Source organism: Acomys russatus, chromosome 4 (assembly GCF_903995435.1).
Source record: "Acomys russatus chromosome 4, mAcoRus1.1, whole genome shotgun sequence".
Lineage (NCBI taxonomy): Eukaryota > Metazoa > Chordata > Mammalia > Rodentia > Muridae > Acomys > Acomys russatus.
The window spans coordinates 62,804,425-62,820,695 of NC_067140.1; the positions used below are offsets into that span (position 1 = coordinate 62,804,425).

General features: G+C 41.1%; 1 protein-coding gene across 1 annotated transcript in view; it reads left to right on the plus strand.

Moving 5' to 3' along the window:
- The window catches only part of Usp8 (ubiquitin specific peptidase 8), a 55,893-nt gene that overhangs the window by 15,585 nt on the left and 24,037 nt on the right, over positions 1–16,271 (plus strand). Inside the window, exons 5-6 of the mRNA XM_051144559.1 lie at positions 2,558–2,643; positions 13,861–14,023. Coding sequence (XP_051000516.1) covers positions 2,558–2,643; positions 13,861–14,023 — 249 coding nt within the window. The remainder of the gene's footprint in view (positions 1–2,557; positions 2,644–13,860; positions 14,024–16,271) is intronic.

A 16,271-nucleotide genomic window follows, 5' to 3' on the forward strand; every position in this document is an offset into this window, starting at 1 on the left:
TCTTATTTTATATTGCAAAGTGTTTAATTTGTAAGTAAAAGTTGTCCATGTAGTAGTGAGGGCACCATGATATAGCTAGAAACTGCTTGACCCTGAACGGTGCTTTCAGGGTCATCTGAGAAGTAAGAGGAGTAAAACACAGGCACAGAAATCCTCATGAAGCCACAGTTGTATTTAGGAGTCTTCAGAGCATTGCTGAGCACCACTCCAAGCCACCCCCATCTTTTTGTTCCCCTCCCCTTTTGACAGGGTCTAACCGTGTGGCCCAGCTGCCTTCAAACTCAGGCTGATGCCCCTGCTTCTGCCCCAGCAGCCCTAGGATTAAAGGTGTGTACCATCATGTCTGTATTGGTTAACCTGTTTAAATAGGGAATCTGAGAGAAACAGCAAAGCTGTACTGGTTAACCTCTGAAGAATTTTTAGTTGAATATTATCTCTCTATTCTGCCACTTGTTATATTATTGACAATAATCCGTGCTGGTAACTGTGCTTCTGGGAAACCTTACTCAGGAAGAGGACTGTTGCCTCATAGTTTGTAATACACAGTTCCAAACACAGCAGGCTTTTTTTTTTTTTTTTTTTTTTTTTTTTTTTTTTTTTTTTTTTTTTTTTTTTGAGCATTTAGGTAAGATAAAGTATACTCTCAGACCAGCTTTTGCTTTGTATTTTGTTTTGTAAGACAGGGTTTCTTAGCATGTGTTTGGCTGGAACTCGCTCTGTATACCAGGCTGGCCTTGAACTCAGATTTGCTTGCCTCTGCGTCCCAGAGTTGCTGGGGTTAAAGGCCTGTGCTGCCGCCGCCGCCACTTGGCTTGGACTAGCTTTTTAGTTTGAGTTTGTGAAAAATGAAACAAATGAGAACATTTTTGGATTTGCTTTTGAAAGAAGTTTGCAATAATGATTCAAACAACATACTGCACTAGTGGTCTCAAATGTTCAATTGGTGCAATTTTGAACAAACTACACCTTTATTGGTATTGCATGGTAAAAGACTTTTCTGATGCAGTTAAGCATTAGAAAGTAAACAATCAAATATGATTTCTTTTATTTTAAATAGATACGTAGATATGTGATAACTCTTACAACAGATTTTCTTTACCGTCACTACTCTTGACCACTTCTCATTGCCGAAGATGAGTCCTTTATCTTCATGGTCCTTCTTACTGCCTTTTACATACACGTACATGACACACACACTTTATTATTACTATTATTACTGCTACTACTGTTGGTGATGAACTGTGCTTATAGGTTCTAAGTCAAAGTGACCTGTAATGAATTATATCCAATAAGCCTTGACTACAAAATTTTACTGACCATAATGTATAACCTTTTGAAGTAGTTACTTAAAAAAACAAACTTCATTTAGTGACTTTCCATATCAAACCTTTTCTTTTTCTTTTTTTTTTTTTTTTTTTTTTGAGTTAGATTATGTTAGTATCTTCTACTATTTGATTTTGGAAATTTATGATTTCCTCAAGGGCAAAATTTTTTTTGTATGTCAAAAGTATCTTGACTCTAGTTGGCATGTAACTATTACAGACAGAAGCAAAAATATCTCTGCTTAACACAGTAAACATGGCCTATAATCCCATTACTTGGGAGTCAAGGGTGAGGGTCCTTACTAGACTCTAAACTAGCTTAGAATACATACTGAGCCCCCATCTCAGCAAATAAATAAATACATAAGTTAATCAATCCCAAACTATGCATCTTTGTGTAATCTGGTGGTTTATTCCTTTTGAGACTGGAGAAAAAGGAATATAATGCATTGCATATATGTAGGAGGAAAATCTGCTTTGCTCGTCAAAACTCTCCTCCTCAGCATTGTTTATAATCAGTAAGAATAGTGAGTCTACTTAGTGCCATGTTATAAATAAGTTAAATGTATTCTATAGTGGGTTTGTGCATTCTGATGTTATAAAGAGATACTCTTAAGACATTTGGATAATAAATTACGGATTTATATAGGTTTGAAGTTAAAACAAATACTTCTTTCATCTAAACCTTCTTTTCTCTCTCTCTTTTTTTTGTTTTTGTTTTTGTTTTTTGAGACAGGGTTTCTCTGTGTAGCCTTGACTGTCCTAGACTTGCTTTGTAGACCAGGTTGGCCTTGAACTCACAGTGATCCACCTGCCTCTGCCTCTTGAGTGCTGGGATTAAAGGCATGTGCCACCACGCTCAGCCAAATAGACACCACAATTTTGTAATCCCAGCACTGTAGGAGGCAGAGGTAGGCAGATCTCTGAGTTCTAGGACAGCCGGGGTTACATAGAGAAAACCTGTCTCAAAAAACCAAACCAAACAAACAAACACCGGGCAGTGATGACACACACCTTTAATCCCAGCACTCCAGAGGCAGGTGGATTCCTGTGAGTTCGAGGCCAGCCTGGTCTACAAAGTGAGTCCAAGACAGCCAAGTCTACACAAAGAAACCCTGTCTCAAAAAGAAAAGAAAAAAAGAGAAAAAAGAAAACAATTTTAGTGTTTTATATAACATCAGTCCTGTGACTGTGCCCCGTACTAATAGTGTGGGATGGTTTTCATATACTTTTAGGATTATTATCTTTCAATTCTTGGACCTGCAAACATCAAGAAAGCTATTGAAGAAGCTGAAAGACTCTCCGAGAGCCTTAAACTAAGGTACTGACATTGCTATAAATTCTGTAAAAGACTGCAGATGAGAAGCTGATACTATTTAGATTTGCTCATTTATATCAAATGATACCCATAATACCCCATTTCCTAGAAACAAGTCATATGGTACCTGAAATACCAAAATAAAAACCATTTGCTATATTGCCCATATTGATGTGTTACTATTAATATTTTTCATGAAAATTTTAGGCTGTTGAGATAGCACTGATGTTTTACATTAGAACTCATACTCAACTTTTCATATATTATGGTATTTGTATATTTTTTTAACACAATAAAAATAATTTTAATTCTTCATATACTCCATATTGTATTAGAAACTGCTATTGGGGGGGCTGGAGAGATGGCTCAGAGGTTAAGAGCACTGGCTGTTCTTCCAAAGGTCTTCAGTTCAATTCCCAGCAACCACATGGTGGCTCATGACCATCTACAATGAGATCTGGTGCCCTCTTCTGGCAGACAGAACATTATATACATAATAAATAAATAAATCTTTAAAAGAAAAAAGAAGAAACTGCTCCTGGATATAATCATACAGAAATATTTCTATAATTACATATGCTTAAGAACAATCTAATTCCAGTATTTACTATGACTGCCCTACCAGTTTATGAAAGGATTACAAGTAAGGGCTACAGAGATGGCTCAACGGGTAAGAATACGTGCTTCTCTTTCAGAGAATTTTGAGTTTGGTTCCTATAACTTCAGTTCCAGGTGATCTGATGTTCTCTTTGGCCCGAACAGTTACTTGCATACATGTGACAGACACATACATACAGAAATTATATCCTGGAAAGAGGACTCAATAATTATGGGCGCTTGTTGCACAGTCATGAGGACCTGCACTGGGATTCCAGAATCCACATAACATGCTAGGAATCCTGCAAATAAATGCCTAAACTCTATCTCTATCTCTATTTTATTTTATGTTTATCAGTCAGTCAGTGTCTTGCCTGGTTTGTGTAGTATGTGCATGCAGTACCTGCAGAGTCCAGAATGGTGCATCATATCTCCTGAACTTTGAGTTAAAATATTTGTAAGCTGCCATATGGGTGCTGGGAATGGAACCGGGATCATCTGTAAGAGCAGCAAGTGCTTTTACCTGTGAGTCTTCTCTCTGGTCCCTCCCTTCTGTTAAAATAATTTTTTATAAAATTGTATTTGTTTCTCAGTTTCTCTCTTAACACAGCTATTACACAAATAATTGAGACTCTAATATATTATTTTTTATCAAGCTTTACAACACAGTACTGAGCAGTCATTACTTTATTCTTTGCCCTCAAAGCTAGTCTGGTTTCCTTCCAGTGTAAATCCCAGAGACCCTGGCTTCCTGCTCTAGCTCCTCTCTTAGTCTCTCCTGGACCTCTACTTGAGGCTGAATCCTCTACTCCCCCCACCCCCTGCCCCTAAGGCAGGAAGTCCAGCCATATTTTCTCCCTGTCCACCAACTGACTGTAATTGCTTTATTGGCATATCAGAGGACAATTGGGGAGCAGTGTTTACACAAGGAGAGAGGAGATTCTCAGAACAAGGATTGCAACTAGATATGGAGGGTACAGAAATCAGCGTTTGAATTACACAGTAACCCTCCTCCCACTTTTGATTTCCCACATATGTGCTCTCGTGAATATGCTGGCGTGCTCTCATGAATATGCTGGCGTGCTCTCATGAATATGCTGGCGTGCTCTCATGAGTTCTCTTTCTCCTTCTCAGACAGCAAATGCAGAAGCCTTTTACAAAGATGGATGCTTAAAATTTAGTTTTTTACTCTTAAGAACAACATGTTACTGCAATACAGCTCCTAGTAAAATAAATTCTGCACATGTGTAGAGCTCAGAAGTTGTTAATGACTAACGTGATATCTCAGTGCTATGTATGGGAGGAAAGAACAGCGAAATCTGCATCATATAAAGTGACAGAAGACACCAAAACCTAAGTGATGGCAAATGATACACAAGAAGGGAAGATGGAAGACTTAAGCAGGCTCACAAATTCAACATGAATGTGAATTTTTAATTAAAAAATTTTTTTTGTTGTTTTTTGAGACAGGGTTTCTCTGTGTAGCTTTGGCTGTCCTGGACTTGCTTTGTAGACCAGGCTGGCCTCGAACTCACAGCGATCCACCTGCCTCTGCCTCTAGAGTGCTGGGATTAAAGGTGTGCGCCACCAGGCCCGGCCTTCCCCCCCACCCCTTGTGTTTGGAGATAGGGTTTCTCTGTGTATCCTTGACTATCTTGGAATCGTTTTGTAGACCAGGCTGGCCTCGAATTCACAGTGATCTGCCTGCCTCTTTCTCCCAAGTGCTGGGATTCAAGGCATGCACCACCATGCCTGGCTTGGACCTTAATTATAAGACTTATGAAAACCTGTAGTGCAGTGGGGCATGGCAGTGTGTTCATATGAAGAGAAACTTTGTGTAGTACACAACGCCAGAACTTTGCAAAGGCAAGTGCTTCTTTAAAGATTTATTTATTTATTACATATACAGTATTCTGCCTGCATATATACCTGCACACCAGATAGTGCTCTTAACCACTGAGCCATCTCTCCAGCCCTCAAGTGTTTCTTTAAACAAACATGTCTCTGCAAAAGTTAGCATTTTTCTTTCCCTTTTTCTTTGGCGGTACGGGTGCTGACCTCCTCCATCTCTTCCTCCTCATCTGCTGTTAGGTGAGTCTTGTCAGATACCTTTATTTTTTTACATATTTCTTTTACATTTACATTACAGATTTAATTGGACCAAATCAAAAGGTATTAGAATCCCAGCAAAAGGGTTCAGACAGGCAGATAAAACCCAGTTCCTCCTCCTCCTCTCTTCCTATCTCATCACTTTGAGGAACTAGCTCTCCACCAATGCGCTGATAAGAATATTTACATTTTACACAGTGATAGAATGGCCTGTTCAGTTTAATAAGGTTCCTGGAATCGAGTTCCCTCTGGAGCCTTCTAATGGTAAAGTTTCAAAAATGTGTTCTGGGGCTTTCCTGTGGTGTAGGTTACTCTGCAGCTGAGCACCTTTTCAGGTTGCCTCACCTGCTGCCTCACAGCTTTGGCTTCTTTCTTTGATACTTAGACAGCTCTGTGTTAGCACACTCTACGTCTTTCCTTACTGATTCTCTAGTCAGTGAGCTCTTCCTGTTTGAGATTCCGACATATCTTCGGGGTTAGGATTTCCCTCGTCAGACTAGCAATCTGAGAAAGCACTGGGGGTGTTGGCTAGTTAGGGAAGGATCATAGCTTTAAGCTTTAAGTTTTAGACTCCTCAAGGTGTATTTTCTGCTAAATTATGCCCAGTCATCCAGTATCATAGTATATATCTGTCCACTGCTAGGGCAGACAAAATTTCTAAGTTCATAAAACACTAGAAAAACACAGCTGAGCATGGTGGTACACTCCTGCAATCCCAGCACTCAGGAGGCAGAGGCAGTCAGATCTCTGAGAATTTGAGGTCATTCTAGTCTACAAAGCAAATCCAGGACAGCCAACGCCACACAGAGAAACCCTGTCTCCAAATAACCAACCAGACAAACAACAAACCCCACCTAATAAGTTCCTAGAAAACAAGTTTCAATGTTGCCTGTGTTGGGTGAGACTTGTCAACCACATGTGTTCACCTACCCATTTCTTTTACATCCATGTTATGGGTGACCTTGAGTTTAATTTGACCAGGTCGGAAGGTATTAGAATTCCCACAAAAAGGGTTAGACAGGCAAGTAGAGGAACCAGAAATCAGTGCCAGATGAAGAGCAAGCTTTAATTTCACTTCAGGTAGAAACAAAGTAGAAACAGTATGAGACCTATGTAAGCGTATATATAGAGTTCCACTGTCGTGGATGGCAGATATGGTTAAGCTACAGATGACAGAGACAGCAGGAAAGTGATCTTGAAATGTCTTCATTTCTACCTTCAAATTAAATTGAGCCTACTGTTTTGTTTTGGTAGTGCTGGGGAATGAACCCAGGGCTCTGTGCACACTAGGCAAGCACTCTACCACTGAGCTGCATCCTAGCTTTTAACTACTGACTTCTCAGGCCAACAGTTCCCATACTGTTCCAGTATAGGATGCTACTAGAGATGAGGTCTTTAGCGTGACTCCATGTGTGGAGCCAGACTCCCTGGGTTTAAGTCTCAGTTCTTGTATTCACTGTTGTGTGCTATTAGGTAAGTTACTTAGGCCTCTCTGCGTGTTTACTTATCTATAATTGGGATAAAAATAACTACTGGTGATGGTCACAGCTAATTGTTATTTTACAGAATCTAGAATTACCTAGTGTAAAGGAATTTTAATTCAGCAACATGGCTACTCTGGCAAGGGATCACATCCAAAGACCGAGGCCTATGTGATCTGGTGGGAATGCAGACATGCCCTTAGTATAATATACCTTTAATGGTATATTATTATCTGGCTGGAATAGAGACATGACATACCTTTAATCCCAAATAATGAGTCTAATTGAGGGGCAGACAGGAAAGAGAAGCTACTTAAGAGCATCAGGGGGACGCTGTGTGTGAGTGTGTTAGTTTGTGGAGTTTGTGAGTACAGTACAGTTCAAAACTGTTTAGTATGTGAAGTTGTGAAGTTCAGAATCAGTTTTTCCAAGCAGAGCAATTCAGTCAGCAGAAAAACCAGTTTGAATCAGTCAGATCAGCCTAGAGAGGAGTTCGATCCAGAACAGCTGAGTTGATCCAGCCAGCCAGAGTTGAGAAAGAACTGCAAAGCGTGAACTCACTCAGCAGTAAGTCTTGGAGGCTGGAAACATTCTAGCTTGGTTTAGCAGGTGGAGGATGGAAGCTAAAGCAAGCCTTCAAGGCCTGGGCTTGGAGAAGATTAGATTGAATGGAGGCTAGAAGCTTCCAGGCCTAGGCGTAGACATAGATAGTTAAAGAGAAACACTCTGGGCTCAGCCCAACCCATGTATTCATAAAGCTTGGATACAGCTCTCTGCTCATCCCCTCTTCTGAGGAACTAAAACAACCTGCACACCTGGGATATAGGCTTCTGGGCACACCTGTGGGAGAGTCTTGATTACATGGAGGTAAGAAGACATTGTAGGTGGAGACGTTTCCTGGCTGGGATCCTGAGCTGTATAAGAAAAGGCAACTTGCCATCATCTCTCTGTTCCTGACTGTGGATGCAGTGTGACCAGCTCTTTCAAGCTCCTGCCACTGTGACTTCCCTACTGTTAGAACTTGGAGCCAGAATAAGTTCTTTCTCCCTTAAGTTGCGTTTGTTGAGAGTATTTGAACACAAGCAACAGAAAAAGAAACCAAGACACTATCCTACAGGGTTTCTAAATGTAGTAAGCAAATGAAAGGGTTGTTCAGGTAGATTGGTGCCTGGAGTAAAGACTGAGTAGTTCCCTATTGCTGTTATTAACAATAGAAGCAGTCTTGGTCTGTGATGCCTTCTTTCATGGTCCTCTGATGGTTTGCATTGAAGGAACTGAGTAAAATAGTTGTACAGTTTTGTTTTGTTTTTTAGACAGGGTCTCTCTGTGTAGCCTTGGCTGTCCTGGACTCACTTTGTAGACCAGGCTGGCCCGGAACTCACATCGATCTGCCTGCCTCTGCCTCCCAAGCGCTGGGATTAAAGGTGTGCATCACCATGCTTGTTCCTTTTTTCAAGACTTTCATTTTTGTTTTATCCTAGTGGAAGTAGATACTGGCACATGAAATCGGGAGAACAAGTGTTTGTTATTGCTAAAGACAGAGGTCTCACTGTACAGCCCCAGCTGGCCTGGAATTTGCTGTATAAATCAGGCTGTCTGGAGCCTACAGCACTTTCCCTCTGCTTCCTGAGTGCTAGGGTTAGAGGTATGTACCACTATGTCAGCTAACATACCGATTTTTTTTTTTTTTTTTTTTTTTTTTGGTTTTTCGAGACAGGGTTTCTCTGTGTAGCCTTGGCTGTCCTGGACTCACTTTGTAGACCAGGCTGGCCTCGAACTCACAGCGATCCGCCTGCCTCTGCCTCCCGAGTGCTGGGATTAAAGGCGTGCGCCACCACGCCTGGCTAACATACCAATTTCTGTACATCTAAGGGTGCATTGTTTGTCCAACCAAGCTATGTCATTTATTTTTAACTATGTTCCTAGTTTGTAGAAGTATGGTGTTTAAATTTTCAGATACAACATTTTTCTAGATATCTTACTGATTTCAATTTCATCATGGCACTGGGCAGTGGTGGCACACGCCTTTAATCCCAGCACTCGGGAGACAGAGGTAGGTGGGTTGCTGTGAGTTTGAGGCCAGCCTGGTCTGCAAAGTGAGTCCAGGATAGCCATGGCTACACAGAGAAAACCTTGTCTTGCAAAACGAAAAAACAAAAACAATTTCATCATAGCTAGAAATACTTGGGTTTTTTTTTTCCCCCTTATAAAAGGAAACATTTCACTGGGGCTGGCTCACAGTTCAGAGGTTTAGTCCATTATCATCATGGCAGGAAGCATGGCAGCGTGCAGGCAGACGTGGTGCTGGAGCAGAGCTGAGAGTTCTCCGTCTTGATCCACAGGCAGCAGCAGGCGGCTGTGTGTCCCTGGGCATAGCTTGAGTATATGACCACAAAGCCCACCTCCACAGTGATGCACGTCCTCTAATAAGGGCACACCTCCTAATAGTGCCATTCTGCATGGCCAATAAATTCAAACCACAATGACCAGACACAGCTTTGGGAGGAAAGGGCTCGATTGGTTTTCAGGTTACAGTCCATGATCAGGGTAGCTAAGTGTCTCAGTTAGGATTTCTATTGCTGTGAAGACACACTGTGACCAGTAATTTTTATAAAGGAAAACATTTCATTGGGGATGGCTTACAGTGTCATCGCGAGAAGCACGGAGGTGTGCACACGCATGTGCAGCTGGAGGAGTGTCTGAGAGTTCTTCATCTGGATCCCACAGACAGCAGGAAGAGAGATGACGTGCTGGCCAGCCTGAGCGTCTGAGAATCTCAATTGTTAGACACTCTTTGTGTATGGCCATACATCCAGTCTTACGTTGCCCAGTGTGCAGTGTGTACTTGAAAACAAAGTGCAGTGACTGAATATGCTGTTCTCTGTGTGGTTTATCCAACAAAATACTAGAGGCAGGCTATCTGGTTTTTAAGAGGCTTATTTGAGGTTAAAGGTTAAACTACATGATGCAACCTAAAGCAAAGGCCTCCTTGACTGGGTCAGATCACAATGAGGACACAGGCGTTATGTGTCTCTTCTGGCCTCTTATAAAGCTATCAAGATGTGTTTCTCTTCACTGACCTCTAACTCTGATCACCTCCCAAAAGTCCTCCTTCTAAACAAAATTTATAGGAATTTTCTTCAGTATTAACCTCATAATGGAATGCAATATCAGCAGGAGTGGGATAGGGTAGGGAAGGTGAGGAGGGGGTGCTAGAGTTGCTGTGGCCTTTAGTCACACCATAGTAGTGTTGTCACATAGCATTTAGGTCTCCATGATTTGTGGGATGCTGCTCAGATCTTATTTAACTATTCACTGCCCCGCCCTCCCTTAAGGATTTTTGAACCTAGGACCTTATGCTAGGCAAATGTTCTATCACAGAGATACTTATTCTCTCCTTCCCTCCCTCTCTCTCTCTCACACACAGCTGTGAGTTGCGCACGCTGGCCTTGAATTTTGCCACCCTCCTACCTCAGTCTCTCAAATAGCTAAGGTTAAAGACCTACATTTCCAGGCCTGGCTTAGCTTCACTTTCTGTTATTGGTGATGGCAGTGGTTTGTTTTGGGCTTTTATTTTGTTTCATGGGTATTTATTTTGGCAGAGGTTGGATTGTAACAATTATGACAACACTAAAAGTCTCTATAAAGTGATTTTTTTATTTCTCCTTGTAATTTGTTGAGTGTTTGTATATTTTGAAGTTGTTTTTATGCATTTATACATTTATGGTGATCATAAATTTCTGATGAATTCTATAATTCTGTGTCTCTTAGGTTTTTTTGATTGTTTGTTTTTAAGATTTATTTATTTATTATTTATATAGTATTCTGCCTGCATTATAAATGGTGTGAGCCACCATGTGATTGCTGGGAATTGAGCTCAGGACCTTTCAAAGACATCTGTTGCTCTTAACCTCTGAGCCATGTGTCTGGAAATAATCTCTGTCCTTTGAGGTCAGTTTTGCGTCCATCCTTCATTACTTCCAGCCCATCCAAAATAATTATGCTCTACTTCTCATTCATTCTGACAATATCTGCCTCATTGATTCGTTCCCTTTGTTCATGTTTAATCTAATTGTAGTGTATATGCCTTAAAGAAGTAAGAGGGGAAATACTCTTTTCTTTTCCCACCTTTCTTTTCCTGTTTCTGGTGTTCTCTGTTGCTTCAAGATGCCAGTTTCTGCCTGACTCCTTTCTGTGCTCTTGGGAATTTCTCTAGCTTTTCTGGGAGTCCACATCTGTTAGGAACAAGTTCTTCACTTTTCTCATCTAGAAATACTTTTATTTTTACTCCTGATTTTCATTTGCTGGCCTGTTTGCTTGGGGTGTGAGCATGTGTCCCTATGCCACACTTGAGTGGTCAGAGGACAGCCTGTGTGAGCCGTTCTCTCTGTCCACCATGTGAAGATTGGGGCTCAGACTTAGTTATTAAGGCTTGGCAGCAAGCTTCTTTATCAACTGATCCATCCCTTTATTCTTAAAGAATGTTTCCATAAGATTAATGATTGTGAGTTGACAGTGTTATTGTTGTATTTGTTTTGTTTGTTTGTTTGTTTTTTGTCCCTCTTGGTATCTCTGGCTAGCCTGCAACACTCTATGTAGATCAGACTGTCCTGAAATTCACACAGATCCACCGGCCTTTGCCTCTGGGGTGCTGTGGTGAAAGGTGTGTACTACCATGCCCAGCCTTCTTTCATTGATTCTGATGTGGAAATCCAGTTGGTCCAATCATTTAATTTACTGTATGTCATGTGTTCCTTTTCTCTGTTTTGAGATCTTCTCTCTCTCTCTTTTCTCTTTCTCTCTCTCTCTCTCTCTCTCTCTCTCTATTTATTTTTTGAGTTTTCGAGACAGGGTTTCTCTGTGTAATAGCCCTGGCTATCCTGGACTCACTTTGTAGATCAGGCTGGCCTCGAACTCACAGAGATCTACCTGCCTCTGCTTCCTAAGTGCTGGGATTAAAGGCGTGTGCCACCACGCCTGACATTGAGCTCTTCTCTTTAGTTGCAGTCTGACTACGATGTTACTGCTATAGTTTTTCTCTGTATTTTTCCTGATTGGGATTGACTGGACTCTGCATCTGTAAATCTATATGTTTTATCAAATTTGGGGAGTTTTGGCTATTTTTTCTTCAAATATTTTTATTTTGCTTCATTCTCTTATTGGCACTCCTGCTATACATGTGGCAGGCCTTTGGTTTTGTTCAGAAAATCTATGTGAGGCTGTGTTTATTACCTTTTGAAACATTCTCTTATATTAGAAAATTTTTATTGCTCTTTAGATACTGTCACTTCATTTTTCAGGTGAGTTTTTCAGATACATTTTAGATCTAGAATTTGTATTTGGCTATTTTATATTACCCGCTTCTTCAAAAAGGTGTCTGTATGTTTAGTCATTACAAACCAGTTTTCATTTACATTCTTGGGCAGAGTTGGTTAGCTGCTCATGATTGCTCTGTTTTGAGTCTGTCACCCAGGCCTATCTCAGTCAGTCTGCATTGTTTGCCCCAATGTTTGCCCTTTCTCTTAGGATGTCTCATTTTCTCGCTTTGTTGATTAGCTTTGGATGGACATGGCAGGCTATGGAGTCTCAGCCTCTTGTTTCATTCACTTGAAGAGTGTGGCATTTTGTTCAGGTTTGACGGGGGTTGGATTTTATAAACTGTCTTGCTGACACAGGCAGCATCTAAACTGTCTTTTCAAGTTAGCTGGCTTCTTTCTCCATGTTCGCTCTCCTCTTATGTCGTTTGGGTATTGGCTAGAGACTTGGACAACTTTATGCAAAGGGACTGGAACTTTGGCTGTCCGTATTTAGGGTTCCATTAGGAGTTTTAGCTGTTCCTAGCACGAAGTCCTGATGTTAGGAATGAAGCCATCAGTTCAGAGAGCTTGACAGGTGTCCTTCCCCTTCCCAGTCCTTCGTCCTGCCTGCTCCTTGTCTCAGTGGCTGTCCAGAGCTGCAGCTGTCTGCAGTCACTGTATCCTCCATGCACAGAATAGTGTGTGGTGTGGAGGACAGACAGGATAAGCATGTAAGAATTTGGGGGTTTTTTGTTTTGTTTTGCTTTTGCTTTTTGTTTTTCGAGTCAGTGTTTCTCTGTGTAGCCTTGGTTGTCCAGGACTCACTTTGTAGACCAGACTGGCCTCGAAGTCGAAGTCACAGAGATCAATCTCCTTTCCTCTGCCTTCCTAAGTGCTGGGATCTAACAATCGAGATGTAATATGAATAAATTAATAAAATTTAAAAAGAAAAAGAAAAAAAAAGTACGCCCAATGTTAACTCTTTGTTTACCTTTTCTCCGTCCATTCTGTATTCTTCTCCCCCCCCCCATCTCTGTTGTTTCTGTTTCCTTCTCCCCTGTCCTTTAAGTTCAGAAGCAGCATCCAGTGCTGCCATCGCTAATGACAGGGAGCAAGCCCACAGGCCTCTGAAAGCACACATTTCCAACAGGACTGCTTAGTTATTCTGTGGGGAATAGTTCCAAATACCTTGGAAATCTGCAAATTGTACTTACCATAGTCATTTAACTTTTGTAGTCATTTAACTTTTAGGAAATTAGAAATTTCAGTGAAGTCATCCTTGTTAGGACAGTCACTTCTTGACTTTGATAATTCTCCACTTGGTGTGGATAAAACTTTCTTGAATACCTTTTAACATTTTGATCTAAACCATCAACATAGTTGAGATATTGGGACAATTTCTCTTGCAGAATCAAGAATTTGTGTTTTAAAAAGGAAGTTGCAACAGATTTTATTAAAATTAAACATTTGAAACAAAGCTGGGTGTAGTGGCGCACGCCTTTAATCCCAGCACTTGGGAGGCAGAGACAGGTGGATTGCTGTGAGTTCAAGGCCAGCCTACAAAGCAAGTCTAGGACAGCCAAGATAACACAGAGAAACCCTGTCTTGAAAAATCAAAAAAAAAGGAAAGGAAAGGGAAAAAAAGCCATAACATACACCCAAGGCAGGATACTAAGTCTGAAATACGAGCTCCCTTAACTTTACTCTCATGTTAATAAGAATCTTCTTCCAACTAGATATGAAGAGGCTGAAGTTCGGAAAAAACTTGAAGAAAAGGACAGACGGGAGGAAGAGCAGCTGCAACAACAGAAAAGGCAGGAGATGGGAAGAGAGGACAGTGGTGCGGTGGCCAAGCGCTCTTTGGAAACTGTATTGGATTCCAAAAGCAAAACCCAAAGGGTATTTCAAGTTTATTTGTAAACTCTGGTGGTGTTTGCAAGGTGACCTGCTTGTGAGGAGTTGAGGTGCCACTGTAAAGTTCTTTGAGGCAACAGTGATAATATTTCATGTGTTTGATCAGATTTTGAATCAGATGTCGCGCTGCAGTTGGTTCCAGGTTTTCCTGTAAACTTCCAGAGCAGCATTGTTCTGGTCCTTGCTTATGATTTTGGCAGCCACTGTAAGCTGATTGATGGGGATGGGAGGGGAAGCATTTGATTGTGATCTGTCCGTCTAAGTTCCCGGCCTGTGTGAGTCTTACCTAACAAGTCTTTTCACTCAGATTTGCCAAATGGAGGTCTTGAAACAAGGTTTGAGGTTTCTTCTTCTTCATAATGAAATCTACATAAAGAGAACTATTTGGGTCAGGTGTGGTGGTGCATGCCTTTATTTTCAGCAGAGGCAGGTGAATCTCTGAGTTGGTTCAGTGAGTTTCAGACAGCCAGGGCCACACAGAGAAACCCTGTTTCAAAAACCAAGAATAAAATAAAAGAGAGAGAAGAGCTTGTTTTGCTGTTTTTTTGTTTTTGTTTTGTTTTGTTTTGTTTTTCTGAGACAAAGTTTCTGTGTAGCCTTGGCTGTCCTGGACTCGCTTTGTAGACCAGGCTGTTGTGGAACTCATGGCGATCCACTTCCCTCTGCCTCCCTACGTGCTGGGATTACAGCTGTGCACCACTGTGCCCAGCTCGGTTTGCTTCTTTGGTCCCAAACAGTTTTGTTTCTAGAGTCTCGTTCATCCATTCATTTCTTTATTTCCTATTCCAGTCCCCCCCCCCCCATCTGTCCTTCTCTGCATTTCATCTATATAAGATCTCTTTATCAAAGCCATGGTGACTCAGTCTGCTAGCTGTCACTGTGCTCTTTCCTTTACTTGCTTAGAAATTACTCTTCCTAAAATGTGAATTTCTTTAGAATATTGAAATCCTTGAAAACTTTGTGCATTGCTTCCTCTGATCTCTGTCACTTGTGTGTGGATTACAGTTGTCATTTGAAAGACCTTTCACTGGGCTGGGCACTCTGAAAAGTGAAGCAATCTCATCTTACATTGTTGGAATTGACAATGTGAAACAAAACCACTAACTTCAGGAGGTGTGTGTATTAGGAGGTCAGGTGGCTATCATAACCAAACAACAGGACTTGAAAAAGTGGTATGCCTTTTCAAAAGTGGTCGGCCACTTACTTTTAAGTGAGACAGGGCCTTTTGTAGCCCAGGCTAGCCCAGACTCACTCTGTAGCCAAGGCTTGTCTTGAATTCCTGTTCCTCTTTCTTTACCTCCAGGTTGTAGGATTATAGACATGTGTAGTCATGCCCAGGTAATGGGGTGCTAGGGCAAGCAATTGACCAGCTGAGCTACTCTCCAGCCCTCTGTTACTTCCATTTTAGCATTTGCCCTACCTTGTCTCCTGCACTTTTTCTTTTGCTTGGGTATTTGAAAGCAAACTCTAGCTACTCTGCTACTTTATTGCTAACACTTAGCCACAAGTCACATAACTGTAGTCCTATACTCCACCCTGTACTTAACAGTGACTCCTTAGTGTCACCTGGTGTTGAGTCTGTATTCAGATTTTCCACCTGTCGTAATGTGATTGCTTTTCAGGTTGACTTGTGGAATCATGATTCAAAACAATGAACTGTCTTTTCCTTGTTACATCTCTTAAGGCTCTAAAGCAATTTCCCTTTTTGACCTTCTTCCTCTGAATTTTCATACCATGCACTTGTACTTTCTTTCCTGAGCTGTAGGTTTTTATTTCCTGCAGTGTTTGAGCAGGTGCCATGTGTTTCATATTGTGTCACACTAGGAGCCAGGTGATGCAAATGTGCACCTGCAAGTGTGTTACTAACTTTGATTCGTAGGTCCAAGTGGGTCCTCAGTTTTCCCAGCTGTAAAGTGAGCTAGTGTCTTACAGGGTTATGTCATGTTGCCTTGGTTAGAAAATGTAAATTGTGTAAGTAGTGTGCTATAGTACTTGATTTTCCTTTCATTTTATGGTAGAAGACACTGACAAGAATAAGACAGCTGGAACTGTTTCATTGTAAGAAGTACTAATTTTAAATTATATCTGGTACTTGCTTAAGAAAATTTGAGAATGCTTCTGGTTAGTTTATCTCTTACCTCGTAAAGCTATTATTGTGTGTCTGAGTTCTTGAGGGTGGAGAACATTACCAGGATTGAACCTAGTACTTCATGCACTAGGAAATCAGATAGGT